The 20,848-nt window shown below is 46.7% G+C and overlaps 1 protein-coding gene across 1 annotated transcript in view; it reads left to right on the forward strand.

Annotated features, from left to right (window-relative positions):
• Positions 1-1,279: 1,279 nt before the first annotated feature.
• Positions 1,280-20,848, forward strand: part of LOC143367484 (zwei Ig domain protein zig-8) — a 302,413-nt gene continuing 282,844 nt past the window's right edge. The window contains exons 1-2 of the mRNA XM_076809333.1: positions 1,280-1,982; positions 8,031-8,157. Coding sequence (XP_076665448.1) covers positions 8,094-8,157 — 64 coding nt within the window. The 5' untranslated portion in view covers positions 1,280-1,982; positions 8,031-8,093. The remainder of the gene's footprint in view (positions 1,983-8,030; positions 8,158-20,848) is intronic.

Here is a 20,848-nt window from a genome sequence, read left to right on the forward strand (position 1 = left end):
GGAGGCATCTCTAAACTTATAGAAACGTGTTACTTTCATCCCCGCAGTGACGTGCTACTTTTGTCCCCAGCCATGTTTTTCAGCATAGAACTGTTATAACGTACAAACTATACAAGACTTATTGAAATCAAATGCAGGAACTTATAAAGGCATTATCTAAGAACGCTCTAACAAATAATTGGATCAATGTCTATAGTTTCACTATGAATATTATCAAAACAAAAACCTACACTATCCGCGCTCTCGAAACAACAAATTCTATTATCATGCCTTGTGAGAAGTAACAGAATCCGTCAAGAAATACTCAATACTAAATATATTTGTATTTATCATATCGCTATGTTTGAATATTATTTAGCAAAACGGTATGAAAGACGTACCCTAAAGAGAAAGGAAAGGTTTCGCGTGCACGGTACAACAGGCCGCCTGCGATTAGGCGCTCCAGGTGTAGTGGGGCATGGAAGGGTGGGAGCAGCTAGGTGGTGGGTCCCCTGCGGTGAAACGCTGGTGGTTGGTTCGCTGGACGACCGTCGGTGGGGCGCTGCAACCCGTCAGGACGTCAGTTCGCTATCGCACCGCGACACGGTCGGGTCTCTCCTCTTGTCCGTCACGTTCGCACACGTACACGTCTACACGCGCGCACGTCCCCCGTCAAGGGACACCGTTCCCCATCCCCAGAATCGTACCTATTTATTCGCGACGCGTTAACGCCACGGTTACCTCTATCCGACGCGAGATGACACTAACCGCGCGAGTAACGTCCGCGAGGCAGTGAGGACGAAATCGCGGAAAGTTTCTCGCGTCTCCAGTCGCCTTCGTTGGCAAATGACACGGCCCCCGTTCAGCCTCGTGCGCGAGTGCGTGTCACGCGTTGCTGCTCGTCCACCTTACGTCTAGATCGGTGGCAAGATCGTGGCCCCCGTCTCGATTCAAGTGACACTCGAGAGCAACCGCGGCTCCTCAATCAGCGAAACGTCCTGGGAGCGTGTTGTGCGACAGCAGAAACGGTTTCTCATCGTCCACGAGCAACCTCGAGCTTCTACTGCTCCTCCACTTGCCGGATAACACTTGTTGGAAGACACTGTGCAACGAAACAGCTCCCTGAGGAAACTTTTTCAAACTACTCGGCACGTTTATTCAGTCGGCTCCGGAGAATTGGCGCGGAGACGACGGCCGTGATTGGCTGGCTGGCGATCGAGAATCGAAGACTCGCTACGTTCAGAGATCGCAAGCGCGACGTGGTCAGCGTCCCTGTTACAGGAGCCGTGTATTCGAAGCGAGCGGTGGTCGGTTTTGTGAAGGAATGCTGCTGGCGGTAAGCGTCGAATATGCGAGATACGTGTTCACGGTTAATCGACGCAAGTACGCGTAACCGTCGCGGCCCGCCAACACGGGGGTTCCAACTAAATCTGCCGCGTGGAAGGTCAAGTGCGCCGTGCGAAAGACACGCGGTTTCCAGTTTTAATTAAAACGCACCTCGGAGGACAAGCCGTTGTCGCGTCTCTGTTCGAAATTAATCGGCGACAGCGGGGACAGCCACCGCGGCAGGTGAGCAGCGAATATTGCGAACGAGGCCCGAGGCGTGGGATGGCGAGACCGAGGAATAATAAGGTTAGATTTTGATACGACGATACAGCCAGCCGGAGTGTTCGACGGCGGAGCGATTTGGTACGCGAGTTGCTACGGAGTCGTTAGAGGTCGGTGGAAAGGGAAAAAAGAACTGGATCGCTGTCGGTGTGACTCGTGCCGTTGGATTCGCGTGTGTGACAGCTTCGCGCGAGAGAGCTCGGCCAGATTTTCGTTAAACGGTCCTTCGCGAGTGACAAATTGTGTCGTTGCGTGCGGAAGAGGGTACGTAAGCGGGCGTGGGGGATAAGCGACGGAAAAGGTCCGGGGAAGAAAGAAGTGAGCAGCTTTTCAGCCGCCGTGGAATCCAGGATCGCCACGTCGAAGTGATGAAAGCGGCGTAGCAACGGCAATAGGTAAGACGAACCTGTCTCTTCTTTCTTTTCGTCGGGCCTCGATGCCAGAAAATCGATGTGGAGGGGGACGTGGGATGGAGCACATTCATTGCCAATTTCTTTTTCACTTCAATTGCAACGGTACATCAAACCCGATCGTGCTACTCCACGTACCACCACCCCCGCGTCCCATATTCCAATTTTAAAATGAAACGAAAGACTTCGAACAGACATAACCTTCGATTTCGCGGTTGAAGGATAATGGAGCGAAGCGATGCTTGATTGCTAATTAGGGTAAAGGACCCATATACCGGACGGCCCTCTATTACCGGACACAATATTCATTTTCATGATTTATAAAATCCAGGCTATATAAATTAAAATACAATATTCTTATAATAACATTTGAAATTATAGTTTTCTAAATAAATGTAGGTTTTTGTAATTAATGTAGGTTAAACGTGTAAAAAATGTATAGAAATTCTCATTCTAGCAATTATCGGCATTTGACCATTTTCATTATCAAAATGGTTAAGCATCATTTACATTTAAGGGTCGATATAATAATAATCCAATTGATATAATGTCCGGGGACTGCGTCAATATTCGTGTTGACTCGACAGTTACCGGATATTCGTGAACGTTCGAAGGATCTAACCTATTTTCGAATCGATGCAGATGTTTACATTAGAGTAACAATATTTGTGAACATTTATGAGAATTTTTAACATTAAAAATTTTATTTAGCAAATCTGAATATGAGCAAAACTATAAGAAACGAATACAGTAAAGATTCAAATAACAAAGCATTAGAGGTTATAACCTCCTATCAATATTCGGTAAATGCAGCTAGGATACAGTTTGGCATTCCAAGGAGCACGTTACACGTCAAAATTAAGAACAAATATAAGGACAAAAAACCAGTACCAGAATCTCACGAAGATGTTTTAGTTAAATGGATAATGCATCTAGACAAAATTTTATTTTACATTTTTACTAATATCTCTTTGATATTTCATTATTTATTTAAATAAAAAGTCCTGAACTTACGGAAATGCTTAATAATCAGTTGAATGCAAAAAATTCCCAGAATGTATGAAAACTTATGTTGAAATTCTTAAATAACTTTCATGCCATCACTAAATGTCCGGTATATGGGCCCTACAGCCTATACACATGTATTATTATTCCCCTGAAATACAAAATTTGCGACAGAGCTTCAGAAAGTAGTTTGAATTTATGCTGGCACATTCTGCCATAGGAACTACGTTTAATTGGAAAGGAAACGACATTTCATACGTAGCAACTTGGGATAACATTCGCGTTATTTAACGTTATATTGTTTGACAATCATTTTCTCGTGTTCCTTCGGTGAATGTGTGTTGGGTTAACTGACCATCAGCACACCACAGGTCTATACGTATATCCCACTGACGCGCACCACGTTCAATCATATAAATGACGTTTTCCTCTTCGAAACGTTTTCGCTTCCGAGCTTTACTCGTGTTCGCGGTAAACATTACCGCCACTCTGTTTGTGGCCAGATAATCATCTCTGTTCCAATGTTACGCAGACAAGAGTAGGACAGATGGATAACCGAGTTTCTTTTAATGCTGACAAGGATAACGAAAGAAAAGTGTTCGGTTATTCGGGAGTAGGGTCGACCGAGGCGAATCGGATCAAAATAACAATTCAGTCCATATTTCTTACATCGCGATAGAAACGAGCATTCCGATCGCTCGTATTACCTCGTCCCTCTCCCCAGCACCTACCACAATAGCCCGTCAATAGTTTTAAGTCATTGTTAGGGCTGGCAATATAATAAAAAAATATATTTTTAATGTTTGACTATTATTTTTTTACCGTCAAACACAAAGTGATCCGATTCGCCTCGGTCGACCCTAGGTCAAATTCGTTGAAGTTTCGTTTAGGTTCAAGTTGGATCCTGGTCAGAGTGATCTCGTCGCGGATTCTAGTTAATGATCTACTCAAATGAGTTTCATTTCAAGACTATCCAAGTTTCGCGCTACCGATGATTAATTCGCCCGGTAGATTTAACAATATTAGATAATGTTGGGTGATTTATTATGCGAGGGAATATGACATAACGGGAGAACTGATAAACCGCCAATTTGAGGGGATCAGCAATAACTGCGGAATGAACGAGGCAGAAATTCGGTCCTACGCAACATCGCGGCAAAATTTGCGATATCGGTCGTCAAATAACATTGAAATGCACAGCCATCTTTTTGTTCTCGTAGCTACTGTTTAAAAAATTTAAACGCTTTGCAAACTGTCGATTCACGGGCGCGTCCGAATGCATTAGCACAGTATCCACGGCGGCGTCCATGTGCCTAAAAACTGAAATTCGTCGGTTAATTTCATGAGCCGAGGCGGGAAACGCGAAATTGCTGTGCACTAATTACGAATATCGCGACCATTCTTTGCCTGCGAACGTGGCGGACACTGGACTATGCTAGGCTGTTTGCCCGGCTCGACTAAGGCAATTTAACTTTTCGCTCTAAGTTATGGAAACGTCGTCCACCATGTGAAAAACTCGCGAACGCGTAGTTTCATTCGAATCTCACGCTCCCTTAGCTATCGTATTCATTCGTCCTGTACCTAGAACAGAAGTTCAATTTGCTGCTCATCCCCCAATTAGTAGACTCGCGCAGCATTTCTGCGCAAAGTGATCCAAAAATGGATCGAAGGATTTATGGATCAAGTATGTCCAACTAATACAGGTCCGCAACAGCAATCTTTTTCAAGTAGTAATTGATGAGTTTTTGTGTCCCTGTATGACAGGAAAAAATAATATGGAACCACTGCTGAAGTTTGACAAAATCTCGTTTTGGGAAATTCATATCTGCTAATAAGTGAAAGTATAACAGTCAACACCAGCTTCTCGCCAGATTCGCGCTAACGAATTTTTGCGCGCGGCGATGGGAAAACTTTGTAAAATTTCTACAGAAACGAAGAATCTGATGGTAAGGGAGTGTTCCGCGGGCTAGAGAAAGTAAAATAGTGTAGGAGAAAAGTTTCACGTCCTGTGGTGGAAGTACGGTATTATTTTTAGCCACGTTATTTTATGCTACGCGTCGTGCGCGCGGGTTAAATATGGTTGATATTATTATTGCAAAAAATACGGACGGAGCTGCGCGGTTCGCGAATTCCGCGCTCTTTACTTTCCTCGAAACAGAGCTCAGCGTTGGCTATCTTCACTTATTAACGTTCTCCGTAATTTGCGCTTTTCTTTCCTGCAGATATTTCTTGTGTAAGTGATGCGAGCTAGAAAGGAAGAGCGGATAACAAAATAAATAGCCTCGCGTTTACGTTTAATGAAGATCAGCAAACGAACTTTCCTCCTGAATAATTGCTGTATTTGGAAAAACAATTTCATGGTTGAATTATTCTGAATACAAGTGAATGTTTTATTCCTTTACGGTGGGAACGTTCCAACGAAGTTTCTGGGAAAAAGTTCTATCTTGTCTTTTAAATATATAAATTTTTATCAGGCTAAGGTTTGATTAATTACGGTCGGAAAAAATGTGAAACTGAAACTCACGAAAAGCGTTGCAGCAAGTTTTCATGGGTGTTTCAAAATCTATCCATTGAGATTGGTGTCGCAATTTGTTTCAATACGTGAAAAAGTTTCTTTTCGTCGTTATCTAATAGAATGCCCTGATCGAATTGTATGAATCACTCGCGCGAAGCAATGAAATCGGGTTACGTGGATGCGGGACGTAATTCAATTATTTCAGAGATGGGGTTATGAATGTATGGAAATTTATATGATAAAATAATAAAAAGAATATAACGAAATGCATTCGCTTCCAGTGTACCCTTTGTACGGCGATTAATTCTCGTTCCTCCCTTCTTCGCGTTTAAATGCAGTTCCTTTGATTTATTATAAAAGTAGAAATCATTCCTTTGACGGACTATGGAGTTGGAAGAATTCTTGCTTACTACTCCTATCATCCTCCTTTATTCCTTCACTCCTTCCGTCTCCCATGTGAGAATAATGGATCCGTAAGAAAGTCAGTTCCAACCATCAACGTATCTGATTCGAAATATGATTAATTATTAAAAACATTCTGAGCGCAACAGCGACGCGACGTATCCATAAAAAATGGAAGTTGTAATTCATACGTGCATTGTTTATTCCGCGGTGTAAATATGGTTAAATTAGATGATTTCATTGAAACAGCAACATTGCTTTTCACCAATTTTCTCCCTATCTTCCCCTGAAAGAGTTCTCCAGCGTGTTTAAATTCCACAGAATTACCCTGTACACAGAAATAAAAGGTTCGGTGCGAGAAATTCTGGACCACGCTAAAAAATCACGCGTCCTGGTTCGCGAGAACTTTGTTAACCGCGCGAAGGGCTGTTTGTCGAAATACGGCGGGAAGCGGGTGCGCGTGAACGCGGTGTAAGGGCCCGCCGCCGCGCCGCGACTTGCCGCGAAGCCGTAGCAAAGCGGAATTTCGGGTTTTCGTGGCACACGGCGCGCGACGATATATATAAAGTCCATGCACAACCGGTGCATAACGTAAAAGCGAAGCCCGGATGAAAGGAGCCGGGGAACCAGAGGGAAACGTGCGTCTGAAGGGCTGGTTGAGTTGTGTGCAGGTTGCGAAAGTAGTCGGCACGGATAGAGCGATAGCATTCCTCCCCCCTACGTTTTACCTTTCTGTAACTCTACTTTTTTCCACTTTCCTCCTCCCTGTTACCCTTTCGGTGCCTTTAAATCTCTTTCCCTCCCCTGCCTTTCCCCCCTTTCTGCCTAACGCCACGACCTTCGCCGTTTCTGTTTCCCTTTTCCTAATTCTCCGTTTCTATTTTCACGTTCCCCAACATTTCCTTTGCACTCTCCTTTCTCCGTTGTACCCCCTCGCGCTGCTCCCGACTCTTTGTCTCTCCGATTTCGCCCTCTTCCCCCGTCTGCCTCGTCAAAGGGACCCCTCCGCTCGCGTCCCGAAGCGGAGGAGCGTCGCGTGTGATTTGAATAAATGGACCGCGACGTGAGCCAAGGGCGGCTCGTGGGCGCGGTGGGGCGCAGGGGGTGAAGGACCCGGGAGAGACGCGGGACGACGTCAACCCCCGGCCACGGTGGACCACTTCGCTAACGGTTAGCGGTATAAGAAGCGGGCCAGGACATCACGCCTCCTGCGCATCTCTCGTGAGCGCTCGACGCTATCTTGGCGTGACGAATGAGCAGCTTCTCGAGATCGTTTTCGTACCCCAGGGGACACGGGAGCGAAGGGGTGGGAACGAAAGAAGCCGGGGAATCGGAAATCATCCGCGTGTTCCGTGAAAATTCTTCGATAAAATTTATGAGCCGGTGACGCGTTCCCCTCGACGGAAACCGCGAATTAAAGTGATTACATTCTTGTTTAAGAGACTTGGAGGACTTTGGAAGAATGCCTTGCTTCATTGCTTCGAGTGGTTCTCCGCGATTCGATTATTTCGATGCTTCAGTTGCTTTTCACTAACTCTTTCATGGAGGCTGAATTGCTGTGAATAATAAACTTGAACGATAACCATGCATGAATATTATGCGGGGTGCATTTCTGTTTGTGGTATTCACTGTTGAGCTTAATGCATGAAAGCCATAGGAAATGAATATATGAAGATATACGGGCATATTTCAAAAATTATTTATCCCCGAAATATATATCTCTAATAGAAATGAAGCTTGCATATATATATATGCGAGCTTATATGTGTATATATCATTGAAACATTTGCAGGACTTAACTTTTCGTATTAAAATACAGCTGCACTTGGAGCTTAGCTCGTTGCGTACTAATCTTATATTCGATTTCAGTGTAGGACAAAATTTCGGCCCTGTAAAGTCAGTTCCATGGACGTCGTCATGCTTTCGTAAAATTTTCCCATATCACTTTGCAATTGGCCGAGATAGCCACGGTGTAAAATGTAGTGCACCACGTTCAACTGAATATTAGTGAAACGCAGTCCCCTGCAAAGATTATGAACGCACGAGCGAGCCAGCAATATGTTAGAACGTCACGTACATGGTTAATACAATGTGCCTCCTATCCTTTCCAGCTCAACCCAACGTCCGAGAGGCACGTATTATGTGAGGTGAAACTTGCAACGAGGGAAACGAAGATGTCCGCCATCAGCGTGGCTGCATGGCTCCTCAGCGCCGTCGCTTTCGCTGCGATTAATAACGGTGAGTCGCATTATAAAACGCTTGTTATTTGAATTCATAATTACCAGGGCACGATGGTAAAGTTCTTAGCCGACTTTGCACTATTCAAGCCCAAGATTTCTGTGAAATGAGCATTCTGTGTGTCGTTGTTCAGCGCATAGCTAAGTGGTCACACCGTTCCCTTCTGAGTTCCGACGAACTTTGAAGAACATTAGATTATAAACGCGGAGTTTAGGGTTCGAGATTTCAAATCCGTTACGATAGCTGGAAAAATTGGATACAAACTTCCTGGTCGCAAGTTAATCCGACGATAAAATGAAAAGTTATTTCGCGGAAGTTGTTTCATTTCGCTCTCTTTATGACGTGGTCCGTTCCTTTGGTCATTACGCCTCCACTTCCTTTGCCGCTTGTTTGAAAACGTTCCGCGTGGATTTTAATTGGAAACGGACATGCGAGCTGTACGCTTTAACGTGACATTCGAAATCACAAGTAGCCAGTAGAGTCGTCGGAGTGGAAGTGAAAGCGATGGTTGGTTTATCAAAGTCCGATAAAAGCTGTATAATGCGCGAGATTGTGTGTACCTACTCTTTGATCGCGATTTTTATTACCTACGTTAATTCGTTTCTATTTTTATTCAATGCCCAAGCTTGTTACTGGATAGCTGAAACGGCGAGTCCATTTCGGTTAAAACATAATTAAAGTACCTACCAGGTAAAAGGACTACCTGGCGTATCTGCCCAGCACTCGGTCGTGCCCGAAGTTTCTCCTCGCCTCTAAAGTCATTCACATTCAGCTTAGGTTCAAGAATGGCTCTTTCAAGTCGTTAACGAACTTCCGAGTTCTTTTCCCTTTCTTGCGCCCGTTTCGGCAGAACCGAGCGGAAGAACGCTGACATTTCGAATGCAAGGTGGCAATTAGCGTTAACACTGTTACAATTGCAAATTGATTTCCAGCCGAAGGAACTTCAGCCTCGCGTACCACGGCTAATAGGAAACAGAGATTTTGCCGATATCTTAGAGGCAGGGGGTCACGGTATACGAGTTTTAACATTCCATCGAACAAGGGCTCGCGATTAAACGGTCCGTCCTGTGAGCTCGCTCGATGGATGTCTAATTTAATTTTCTTTGTATCCGATGGATATATTAAGTCGCGATTATAGCGGGGAATTCCGTGCTCTCCCCTCATCGTTCTTATTATCTTTGTTCTTGCCGAAGAGTCACGGAGATCCACGATTCGCAAAATCTGCAATTCAGATATTCAGGCTTGACCTAGAGCAAACGGAGATCCTTTTTCATTGCGATCAGGATACCTGGTCCCGCGATTCGAGGCCGAGCAGAATAATTTTCTTCATCAGCGTGTACCTACCCCCGCGTCCCTAATCTCGCTGATGAGCCATTGAAACGTTCTAGACATCGCGTGCTCGCATATGAAATTCGGCGTTGGTTGGGGGTTCTACGGTGAAGGGCTGCGATGCACAATGATCCCCGGAATCAAAGTGCGCCGGTTTGTTTGACAACACGCGTCTGCACGCGCTTGATCCCCCACGAGGGTGAGAAAGTAAATGTGTACGTCGAGGCGAGGTTAGCTGTGTAACGTCTGAAATTTATTGGGCGTCCCGCGAACTTGCATAATTAGAACGCGATACGATGAAACTTTTTCGAATTAATCATCAACTTTACCAATTTTCAAAATGAAATTTTACACTCCGCTTCCTCGAGTCACGTGGTCGCATCAGTAGAGGTGTAATGAAAAAAAACTGGCATCCTGACATCTTCACCTTTTGATAGATCGTTCTGTGAAGTTCGAATCGATCTTCTCGACGTTGCAACCTATGCCTCTTCATCAATATTGTCCTTCCGACTGATTTTCGATTCGATCGCGAGAGAAAGCCATGGGCGGAGGGAAAAATTGAGCACTGGTAGTCGAAAACTGGAGACAAGGACACGAAGAGGACTCGATCGAGTTGGATTTCATCCACGTGAGAGCGGGCGCGCGAACCTCTCGTGAAATTTCATCCCGCCGATGCAAACATACTCGATCAAATACGTATCAATCGAGAAAGATAAATCGATGCGCGCATCGGTGGAAAGGGGTACGAATTTCTTGCTCGAGCATCCGAGTGTGTTCAGTGGTCGTTCTTACCGTTTTAATGGGATCGTGAGCACGTTGAGATTGTTCATCGTTGTCTGGCGACCCATGACCCCTCTTTTATTCACCCCTGTTTTTCGTCGAATACACCTCGCTCGTCGAACATAGACAGTGGGACGGGCATTTCGAACGCTTCCTCTGCTCCCCCTTGTTCCCGCAGCCACGGGACTTAGACGGCCTTGTTAGATCGAAATCATTAAAACGAGAATGCTCGAGGAGGCCGCGATTGTGTATGTGGCTGACACGGTCGCAGAAAAAAAAACACGTAGAGGCAGCTCGTTGGCTTTCGTCTCGAGCTGCGGGCAATAAACACTCTTTTTCCCTGGGCAAACAATGCAGTGACACGGGGCGAAAAATTAACGAGGCGCGGGCCAAATTCAAACTCATCTCCATCCTTCTATTCCCTCCTGCGCGTCCCCTCAACTCATCCGCTGCCTCCACCCTCGCCGCGTTACTTCTGTGCAAGTGCCCGCGCTCGTGCAGTACCTACGCGCCCCCGATCACCATCGGTGCACGTATGCGCCGAAATACAGGGTGTCCCGGGCTTCGTAAACCGTGACGGCTCGTTTTCTGAATAACAGTGAGACGAATATGCGAAGAGCTCGCGTTGCAGGGATAAATAAGTCAGCTGATGATTTGTATATATTTTGAATTTATTGAATTTTTCTTCAACCCTTCTGATAAAGCACGCGTAGAATTCTTTATCGATCTAACAAGAATTAATCGAAACGTGTTTCCGCGTGGTCTGATAAGCGCGCGAATTGAGCAGAAAAATGTTTCATCGTGGAATACACATTTGCTCGATAAAACCTGGAACACCTTGTGCATGATCGCTCCGCCAAAGTTATATTCCCCTTGCACACTCGCGTCTAAGCATATGTGTGGCGTGTGTGGCGATGTATATCGAGTTGGTGAATCCACGATAGATGCCGGGGATACGTCCGATCGGTCATTACGAGCAATTCCACCAGGCAGGTAAGCCTGTTGACCAAGCAGGGACTCGTAATTACATCACCAATTTGCCGAACGTTCGTTGACGAAGCGACTGTTGGGCGTGACGTTAAAGACGAAATAGCGAGAGTTAAGCTCGGATTACGGGCAGCACTCCGGCCACCCGATAATAATGCACGCCGAGCGTGCACTTGGGTTTGTATTATTTTCGCATTAATTGATGGTTGGCACCGTTCACCATTCACGGTTCCCACACACCGCCGATGTATCACCGGTCCCATATCTCGATATCGGCGAAACAATTAATTGGCGAGTTTGCGTTATGAACGACGCGCAAAAGTCAGTTTCACCTCGAAAATAGACACCCTCTACTCTCCCTCTCCCCCTCGTTGAATAACGTAATTGAATTCGAGACTGATGGATGTCACCGAGCTCTACTCGCGAATGGAATTCAGTTTTTTCACTGCCCCGCCCATCGAATGAATAGCGTCGTTCCGGTTTTTGTTTCGACGGTCGATCGTTAAACTACAATTCCCTTAAAAAAAGCGCGCGCTCCCGCCGCGGAGCGAAGCTAACGTAAAGGTAACGTGGATCGCTGGAAATATATTACGAAACATCGTTTTCGTCGACATACATCCTTCTCTTTGATTACTACTCCCTATGGCATCGACGGTCTCATTTTCGTGCAACTTTTCCAATACGACGCGTTCCATTCATCCAGTGATATATTTCCCATCTATCCCGCGACAACGCCGGCGAATATCGTTCTGACTTTCGAGCAATATATTCTGGCCCCTCTGTCCACGTTATTAAGAAAGTACAGGGCGCGATGCAGTTGTTTATTAGTGATCAATTACCGCCCACCTTCCACCATTCTGGTACCCGCGAAACACCCTGGCTTCGCGTCTCAGTTCGATCTCATCGTTCCCGAATTCTTTTAGTCTTCCTAGGTAGCTTGGAAGATCAGGAGACGATCGAATGACGCACGCTCCGTTTCGCGATCGCTCGCGAAACGTAGACGACGCTGCTTGTACCGAAACTTGCCGCGCGGGCTAGCGTACACAGAATCCGAGTCTCGATTTACCGGAACGGGCAGGGTGGGAGGTTTGTTTCAGCGGGATTGTGTGCAAAGAAAGCCAAAGAGTCGGCAACCGTTCGCGGGGATTCGCAACGATAACGTAGTTTGAGGAAAGTGTCTCGTGTTGCCCCTGTTTCGCAACACGGATCCATGAGCCTTTGAGGATAGAGCCCGACGTATCTGAGATGTAAGGAGATCGCGGGCGACGATGTAGTTGGGCCCGGCAGATATAGGTTGCTGGGGTTCTATATATCTTTATCTCGGTCGGGATTGCATTGTTAGCACGGAGCGCATTGTTTGAACGGTGACGCGAGGCCTGGGGCGACCAATCAGCGTTCGCGCTAGCCGTGCCTTATCAAAGATTTCTACCACCTCCTGCAGGGCTTAAATCAACCCGTCCCAAAGCTTTCTTTGTCTTCCTCCCTCTCCCGCGCTCTCTCCTCCTCTCGCCCTCTGTCATCTCTACTCTCTGGTTTACGGAACTTGGTCCCCGGAGCGCCCAGCGAATCGCTATCTGCAAAAACAGATCGACCCTAATTGTCAATCCTTAGCCAGTTTGTAACGAGCTCGCTGTTGCACGGCCTCGTTCGATGTTTTTACCAAGATTCGTTAGGATCATCCGATCAACCGGCACTTCGTCGCGATACGTACCGTGTCTGCTTGTTCTACGGTCGCATTGGATAGCGAGTTTGCTCCAATTCTAACGGGCACTTTGTTTTGTTACCGCCGTTGACTTTGCTCAGATACTGACCCCCTTTGTTCCATGCGCAGGGTAGGATGTAATTCGCGATACAGTCGAAAATGGGGTGATCCTTTGTGTGGAAATGAATGGAAAATTGGAAACGACATTTCCTCTTAAGAGGCTTGCTTCTCGTGAAATTCGACGTGGACGATTCTGTGGATACAGGTACGACAAACATTAACTTCAATCAACATACAATTATATTCTTCGTATAAATTGGAAATATCACTCTCATTGTCACATACAGAATTCTTATCGACGACTTAATTTCACTCAATAAATGAAAATCACCGTCCGGCATGCCAATGACAAAGAATCTAAAAATTTTGTGTATCGCGCGAACCATAGCTCCATTAACATTTACAGGCGCTGGCGCGCAAGTAGAAGTATCGAGCAATAGTCAGACGCGCCAGCCGAGCAACGCTCGCACCACTACCGCACGTGCTGAATCTTTAAGACCGATTTTCTCGGAAACGAGACACCTTACGAGGACATTTTATCCCACACTTTCGATTCATTTTTCCACGAGGAATCCCTTGCTCTTCCGTCGAATGTACATACCTCATAAAAATTGCCAAGATTATGGATTTGAAGCTAGTTGATTGAGCGAACGTTAAATTACCCCGTCGCAATATCTTCGCCTATCCAGTTTCACGTAGGATGCTGCTATGGACTCGTAGAATATATAAATATCAAGCGGACACGTGGGTAATTAACTTCACCAAGTGTCCGTAACCCTATCATTAGACTCTTCAAACAAATCGGTGGCGATGTATCGTGACTCGGTCCCCCGACCGAGAACGTAGATACATAATTTAAGATACGCGAAGCAGGCGAGCCTCGAGGCGTCAAGGCTCATCGCGATCTAGATCGTCGCCTTGCACGCCTTTTCTTAAGGCCGCGCCTCCGTTTCCTCGTGGTACAATGAACCTCGTTCATCGTTCGACCCCACCGCACCGCCGCGAACCCTCAGAAGCTGGCTGCGCTTGTGGGGTGCTGCCAGAGAATAAAAGTGTCGTCGGTGCATAAACTGCCGCCTTCGGTATTGTTCTCCGCTGAAGAGGTGGCTAACTAGGCGGTTATTATAACCGACGAGGAGAAAAAAAAAATATCGATGTAACTCGGAGGCCAGGGCGGCTAGAGCCCCCCTTTTTGTCGTCGTATTCACTTAAATCCCCGGCCCCGAAGTTTGTTTGAGAAGTCGGACGTTTCTTAACAAACGCGGCAAGGGTTGGGGGGTGTTATCATGTTTCACCTCTTATCGCTTTTGGGCTACTTCGCGCCCGGCGTAGGGAAACTCCCCTGGTGCTCCGTCTGTCGCGACTAGAGGTGATTTATTTCGCGGCGGAACGATCGCGTTCCCGAGATTTCTTTGCGTACCACGGCTCGATAAAGAGTTTCGGTTTCGACGCGCTTCCGCAGAGACGAAATGCCACGGTTTAATTTGGAAACTCGTCGTAATGGACTCGAGGATTCCGGGTTTGCGATGCATTCGCGAAACTCTCAGGCTCTTTTGGAAATATGTATCCGCGGAGGGTCTGCTAGAGGGAGAATGCTGAACCGGAGTTTCCTTACCCAATGTCGACTCGAATTTCATCATTAGTTGCTAAAGGTTTGCTCGACGAAGCAGGGTGTGTGCGCAACGGTGGATAGGAATGCGCGGGACCTTTTATGCCCTGTGTACGTTTACTTGTGCATTTCAGAGGGAGTGAAATGAATGAAGGTAACATCTTGCTAGAGAAAGGAACTTTATCGTCTGCTCGAGAAGCGGGAGATAGATACTGAAGATGTTGAATCCTCTACTTGCGATTGAATCGTGTTTGTTTTTTCAATATTCTAGAGCCTGGAATGTTTGCAATCTTTAGGTAGCAGGTACACCTGCGACAATATACGATGTCCAAGGAAACGAGTCGAAGGGTTGGTAGATTTATTGCGCTGGGAGATATAGATCATACTGGCGGTTAGAAGTAGAAGCGATACGATTTGAAATTGAACTTTTCCGAGGGAACTGAACTCCAGAAATTAAATTAAACTTTTCTCTCAACTGCTCGTTTCATTTTAACTTTGTTGCTTACCACTCGATGATTCATGACGACCACTCGAACATTTGCGATTCATAATTAAACGCGCGGAGGAGAAGCAGTGGGTACTAGAAAGTTCCATCTACAGGCTGTACGACATAATTCCCACATTTTCGTTACTAATTTGGACAAAAAGCGAGATACTGAAATTCCACGGCTGGAAGTGTACGAATTAAGAAAATCTCGATATCCTCGTGTTTGAAAGAGCGAAACAGTAAAATGGTGGATCACTTCGATACGATTATTCGCGTATTCATCTACACTGGCTATATTTTACCTTTCTTCTCGAGTACCGTGTACTCTTCCAAGTCTTCCACCCATTGTTTTGCATTGCCCTGCATACAAAAGCTTTGCATCGATTAGAAAACAACATTTGTCGTCCGCCCCATCCCTCGCGTACGAGTGGGTCTGCGCGATCGTGCAGTTCCGCGAATGTTTATCGAGAATTTAGTAGCACAGCGGGGAAACGGGTCGCATTATACTACGTTGAGCCTCTCTGAAATCCTTGGATCAGCGCATGCACCGGGTACATCTCGTGGCATAAGCGGACAAAGGAGTCGGCGCCTCGTAGGGGAGCAAGCCAGGGGGGGTGGAAAAAGCGCGAAGGCAGAGCGGGTTAGGAGAGAAGAAGAAGCATGGAGGAGGAAGGTAAAGGAGCGCGACAAATCAACGATTAATACCAGCGCCGATTTTTTCGCGATAAAGGTAACAGGAGAGAGAACGGTCGGTTTAACCGAAACCGGGGACCTACTTTGCCGATTCGTCGGGAACGGAATTGCTCTGATCGCGGTACACGCGATATTTCTCTTTAGGCTAATCCGTGGCCGTGGAAACGCGGAAAAGGTTGGGCACGGTCCCGCGTGGCCGTGAAGGATGCAGCTTTGAAGGGGTTGTGCACAAGAAACGGAACGAAGAAAGGGAGTATAAAATATTAAGGGCGAGAGTGGGCTAACACTTGAGGCGGGCGTGAAAAATCGATAGACGGTTTTTACCATCGGCCAAGTTTTTACATTGAAACGAAGTACGACAAGTTTGAGAACAAACTTGGAGGAGTTCCGATGAATTCGGGATAACCCGATGATCGAGGCAGTGGACCTCGATATTCCGTCATGCTGTATCCAAGTAATGGTTCTAGCTCGTTGCTTCGGCGTTTCTGCAACATTTGCGTTTATGCAGGGCTTGGAAAAATTATTCCACTTTTAAATTCGGATTTCTGCGAGCAGGATCACATCGATACGTTGGATTCTTGCTTAGATCGATATAATAAGAGTAGGTAACTCGAGAGTGTTAGGGCTCGGTGACACAAATTGTACGTCACACTGTAGGGCTCACCCTTTGTGTGATAAATATGTCTCTCCAAACTTATCCTCAGAGGGCAAAATAACGTTTCCCCCATTTTTCTGTTTTCTTTTATCTAGATTGCCATATCAATTGTCACGTCTTCGGATGAGGAATGGCACTTGACAACGCGTCAGACTCGACGTGTTCCGTTGTCATCTAAGAACTCTCCTATTAGTGATCCAATCATGTAATATATAGAAACAAATGTGTCAAAGACATATTCGCCCTTTTCGTCCAGACGTAAGGAAATTTACATCGTTCCACTTTAAAAAATGAGAGGGTTCTCCGTCGATGTCCTAGGGGTTTCCCGGCAGTAGTACCCCATTTATCACGCAAAGAGCCTCGGTGACCCCTAAAATACCAAGAAAGACCCTTGTCGCTACCGTTAGTAGTTCTTGAGGAAGCAGCTTGTAATCTTTTACTCGACCTACTCTCTGTAATAATAACACAATTTCTCCTCGTACAGTTTCGAACAATTCTGGCACTGTTATTCTGGTCCAATTAGCGCCAGTTATTATTTACAGTGAAAACGCGAAAGTAAAGTTGACAGCGAGAAGTGTTACTTGAAGAAACAAATACTGGAAGACGATTGGTCGTACGAATCGGATTCTGCGCCGCGTTCGCTTGCGAAAGGGAGGATATATGGAGAGAGGAAGAGGGAAAGTGAGGCGAGAAGGGAGAATGAGGGTGAAAAAAGGGCGTGATTCAAATGGAGCAGTACAAATCACGGGGTAATACCTCTACGACGGATGCGACCGTACTTAGGGTGATAGCTATCGCAGAGATCTCTCTCGCCATTCTTGAATACGCCCTATTGTAGCTGTGCAGCGCGGTTCAACCGCGTTGGTGTTTTACGTTTCGATGAGGTCGCAGTGGCTATAACGGTCGCGACCCAGTTCGTCTATTTATCGGCATTGTCGCTGTCTAAAAATTCAGGACTATTTGAGAAGTTCGCAGCGCAAGCTGAGATGTGACGCTCCCCAAATAATTCAATTGCACGGCTTTTTAATTCCAATTTCGACGAAGCTCCCTTGAATGCAGAAGTTATGAGTGGCCATAGAAACACAGGCTTTCGCGTGTGATTCGTGGTAACGGGACAGTTTCGCAATGTGTCCAAGCTGTACACACCTGTGTCCGAAAAAATTTCGAGAGGAAATTTTTCTTGCATTTTTTGGATCCATCTCTTGTTACAAAATTTCCTCGTTTTTTTTTTTTTATTATACCGCACGGAACATCCTGCGTTTATCGTTACGCTAAAACGACGCAGGCGTGACACGCGCCATCCGGAGTGGAACTGTGTCGAAAACAGGAAACGAGGAAGCTCGTTTCGATGACACGTTATTGGCACACGAAGTCTCGCACGGCTGCCAGCAGCGCCTTTCGCAAATCCCCGTCGCGATTGATTTTTGATTATTGTCCGTTTCTTTCACCAGCCAATCGTACTTCGTCGTCGCCGCCGTGTAACGCAATTCCAGGCGAGCCCGATGGAAATCGTTAACGGCGAGACGAGGCCGAATTACATTTCAATCTACCTTGCAAGTTCTATAGAGCTCGATTGATAAACAGCTTCGATCTTCGCCGCGGTTATCTCGTGAGTTGAAAGCACGTCGAGCCTGGAGCAACTGCATCTTGCAAGGTCTCTTCATTTATATTTCTATGCTCGCCTGATTAAATTCCGCGCAATCTTTCGTCCCCTGTTTACTCAAAGCGCTGCCTCTGACAAAACGCGGCTGGAGGAGCACCGTGTAAATAACATTTCAATTATTTCTCGTAAGCTGCGCCGTTTCGAAATCGAGAGGCCTCGATCGGCCCAAGAACGAGGCGTGAATGATATTTTGCCCGCGAGATTTCGCGAGGGACTTTAATTAAACGTCGCGCTGAGTTTACCTCCATTGATCTGCCGGGAGCACTTTACCATACTTTACCAAGAGCAGCTTTCAATAGCCCATCACCTCGGGTGGCTACTCATCGGCGTGGAAAGTATATTCGAATACCTTTAATGCGCTGTGAAGGAAAATCGATGCACGCTGGACGGGTGAAAAGAGACCCGCTCCTCCGGCCCTGCCGCCCCTCGCCGCGTCTTCTGTATCGTCGGTTTCCTTATTGAATTCAAGAGCCACTCCATTTGTACCGAAACAATTCGAAAGAAACGGAATAATTGAGAATCGTCTCGGGAATATCGATGTCCCATTACAAGCTTGCGACCTCTATTCAGGTATAATATAATTGGAGGGGTATCGTTGAACAGACGCGCGTAGAAACTCGGATGAAAGGAGCGGCTCCCGATCCGCACCGCTATTTATCAGCGGGAATCGAAAAATCATTCATTGTTACTGTCGTCAGGGAACGTACGGAGCGAGCTTTTCAGTATAATCGAACCTTCGATTCGTAGGTAACGATTTTAACTTGAATCCTGATTGAACTCTCATCTTTCCCTCCTCGCGGACAATAAATCATACAAAAAGCCCGCCCCGTACTCGCGGAGCGTACAATTTTCGTTACTTTTTTCGAGCATACGCGCCAGACGCTCTTCCAATTCTAATCCCGTACCCGCGAGAGTATTAATAAAAGATTCCCGGATGAATGATGCATCCGCGAGATAAAATTTCATACAAATCCCGTCAGGTGTTCGTGAAGTTTCCACGGTGAAATAAATATCCGCGGAAGCTCGCTTTCGATTTAGCCGGTGGTTTTTCTTCGCCGGAGTGGATAGCGGTCTTGTGTTCCGCGCATTGTTCCCGCCCTCCATAAATTTCAGCGAAGAAACAGCCCCGCCGTTTCATTAGGTGGAAACTGGGTAGACGCCGAAGGTACGGCAACGGGTTAGTCCAGGAATGTTTCGTCCCGGCCGGCAAGGATGATCGTGAAACGTGCACGGATTGCCTTAGCTCCCGACCGCAGCGGCGGCGGAGGGGAGGACGAGGACTAGCCACACGGGACATAACTAGGCCTGGAGGAGGGGTGAAATTAAGTGAATTTATCTTCCGGTCGCAATAATCAGGCATCGTTAGTCACAGCTAGCTATCTGCCTGGAACCAGCGGCAGATAGAGTGGAGCGAGACAAAGGGGGTTGTATTGCCACGGGCAGGGACAAACAGAGACAGAATGACAGAACGAACAGATAAGGGTGCATACTTGGAGCACGAGTGGTAGGGGCGTAACGATAAAAAAAGATAAAAGGAGGAGTAGACGAGAAGCGAAGAAAATAGCGAATCGGAAGATGGTGGGAGATGGAATGCCGCAGGGCTCCCAACGTTTCTGTCCCTGTGGACGTCTGTTCGCTCCAAGGCATACGTTAAAAGGAGAAGAGTATTTAGTTGCGGGGTGGGCTGCAGAGGGCGTCTTAATCTTCCCCGGTGAATTTATGGGCAAGTTGTTTAAGGGATGTTTAGTTGCGCTTAATCTGTAACTGCTGCACTTACCTACACTGGTCCCCGGCTATACTGCCTCCGGGCGCCCCTTTCTCTCCGTTTTCTTTCTTCGTTTACTTCTCCCCCGCTCTCCGGACTTGCCGGTTTTTCTAACTTCTTTTTTTCTAAGGCATTCCTTCCGCCTTGCCCCTTCCCCGGACACGTGTTCAGGAAGGACGGTCCCTCGTTGGTGACTCTTGAATTAAATGAATCGTATTCTACGCTTCCAGCTCGCCGCACTCTTCTTCACCGGGACAGCGTCGTTTTTCTTACTTTGCCGCATTAAGGTGCGCGCATACCGCTGGCACTGTAAATACTCCGAGAAGGGAAACCGACCGCGCGACGCATAATCTTAATATTGCCCGTGCGTTGCATGCATTTACGGGCAGGAGGGGAAAAATCCTCGCGCCAAGAAGTTTTCTCATTTGCGCCGCTGGAGTCGCTCAGTCGTAATAGCGGAATTACTTTGCGCCCCGCAACGATCTCTTTCTTACGGAACAACTCCTTGTTCGGGTAGCGGAATTTCTTCTTGCGCGCTTTTTCAAACATTTTCGACAACGTTGAAGTTCTCATCGCGCGGCGCTAAGCCTTTCTACCTTCGCGGCATCCACATCAGTCACCGTGACTTGGAGTGGGGAATGGGTGCCAGGCACTTCTAGATGTTACGATCCTCAGCGTGCTAAACTCTACAGCGATTTCTGTTCCACTGATTTTACTATTGCAGCCTCGTTGGCAGAAGAGACCTCTCACTTGATCTACGTACCGAACTGCTGCTCGGGAACGAAAGATAGCAGATCCTCCTCGTGAAACTAACACCCTGCTGAACAGACCTCGCGAGCATTCGGCTCGAAATTTCAGCGTCCAAGGGTTTTCCGAACGTCGCGGTATCAAAGGGAGGCAGCGAGCTCTATTGAGCAAACGAATGGGAATGAACTTAGAGTTAATGGAACATGCAGTTAGC

This window comes from Andrena cerasifolii, chromosome 3 (genome assembly GCF_050908995.1).
Source record: "Andrena cerasifolii isolate SP2316 chromosome 3, iyAndCera1_principal, whole genome shotgun sequence".
In the NCBI taxonomy this organism is placed as follows: domain Eukaryota; kingdom Metazoa; phylum Arthropoda; class Insecta; order Hymenoptera; family Andrenidae; genus Andrena; species Andrena cerasifolii.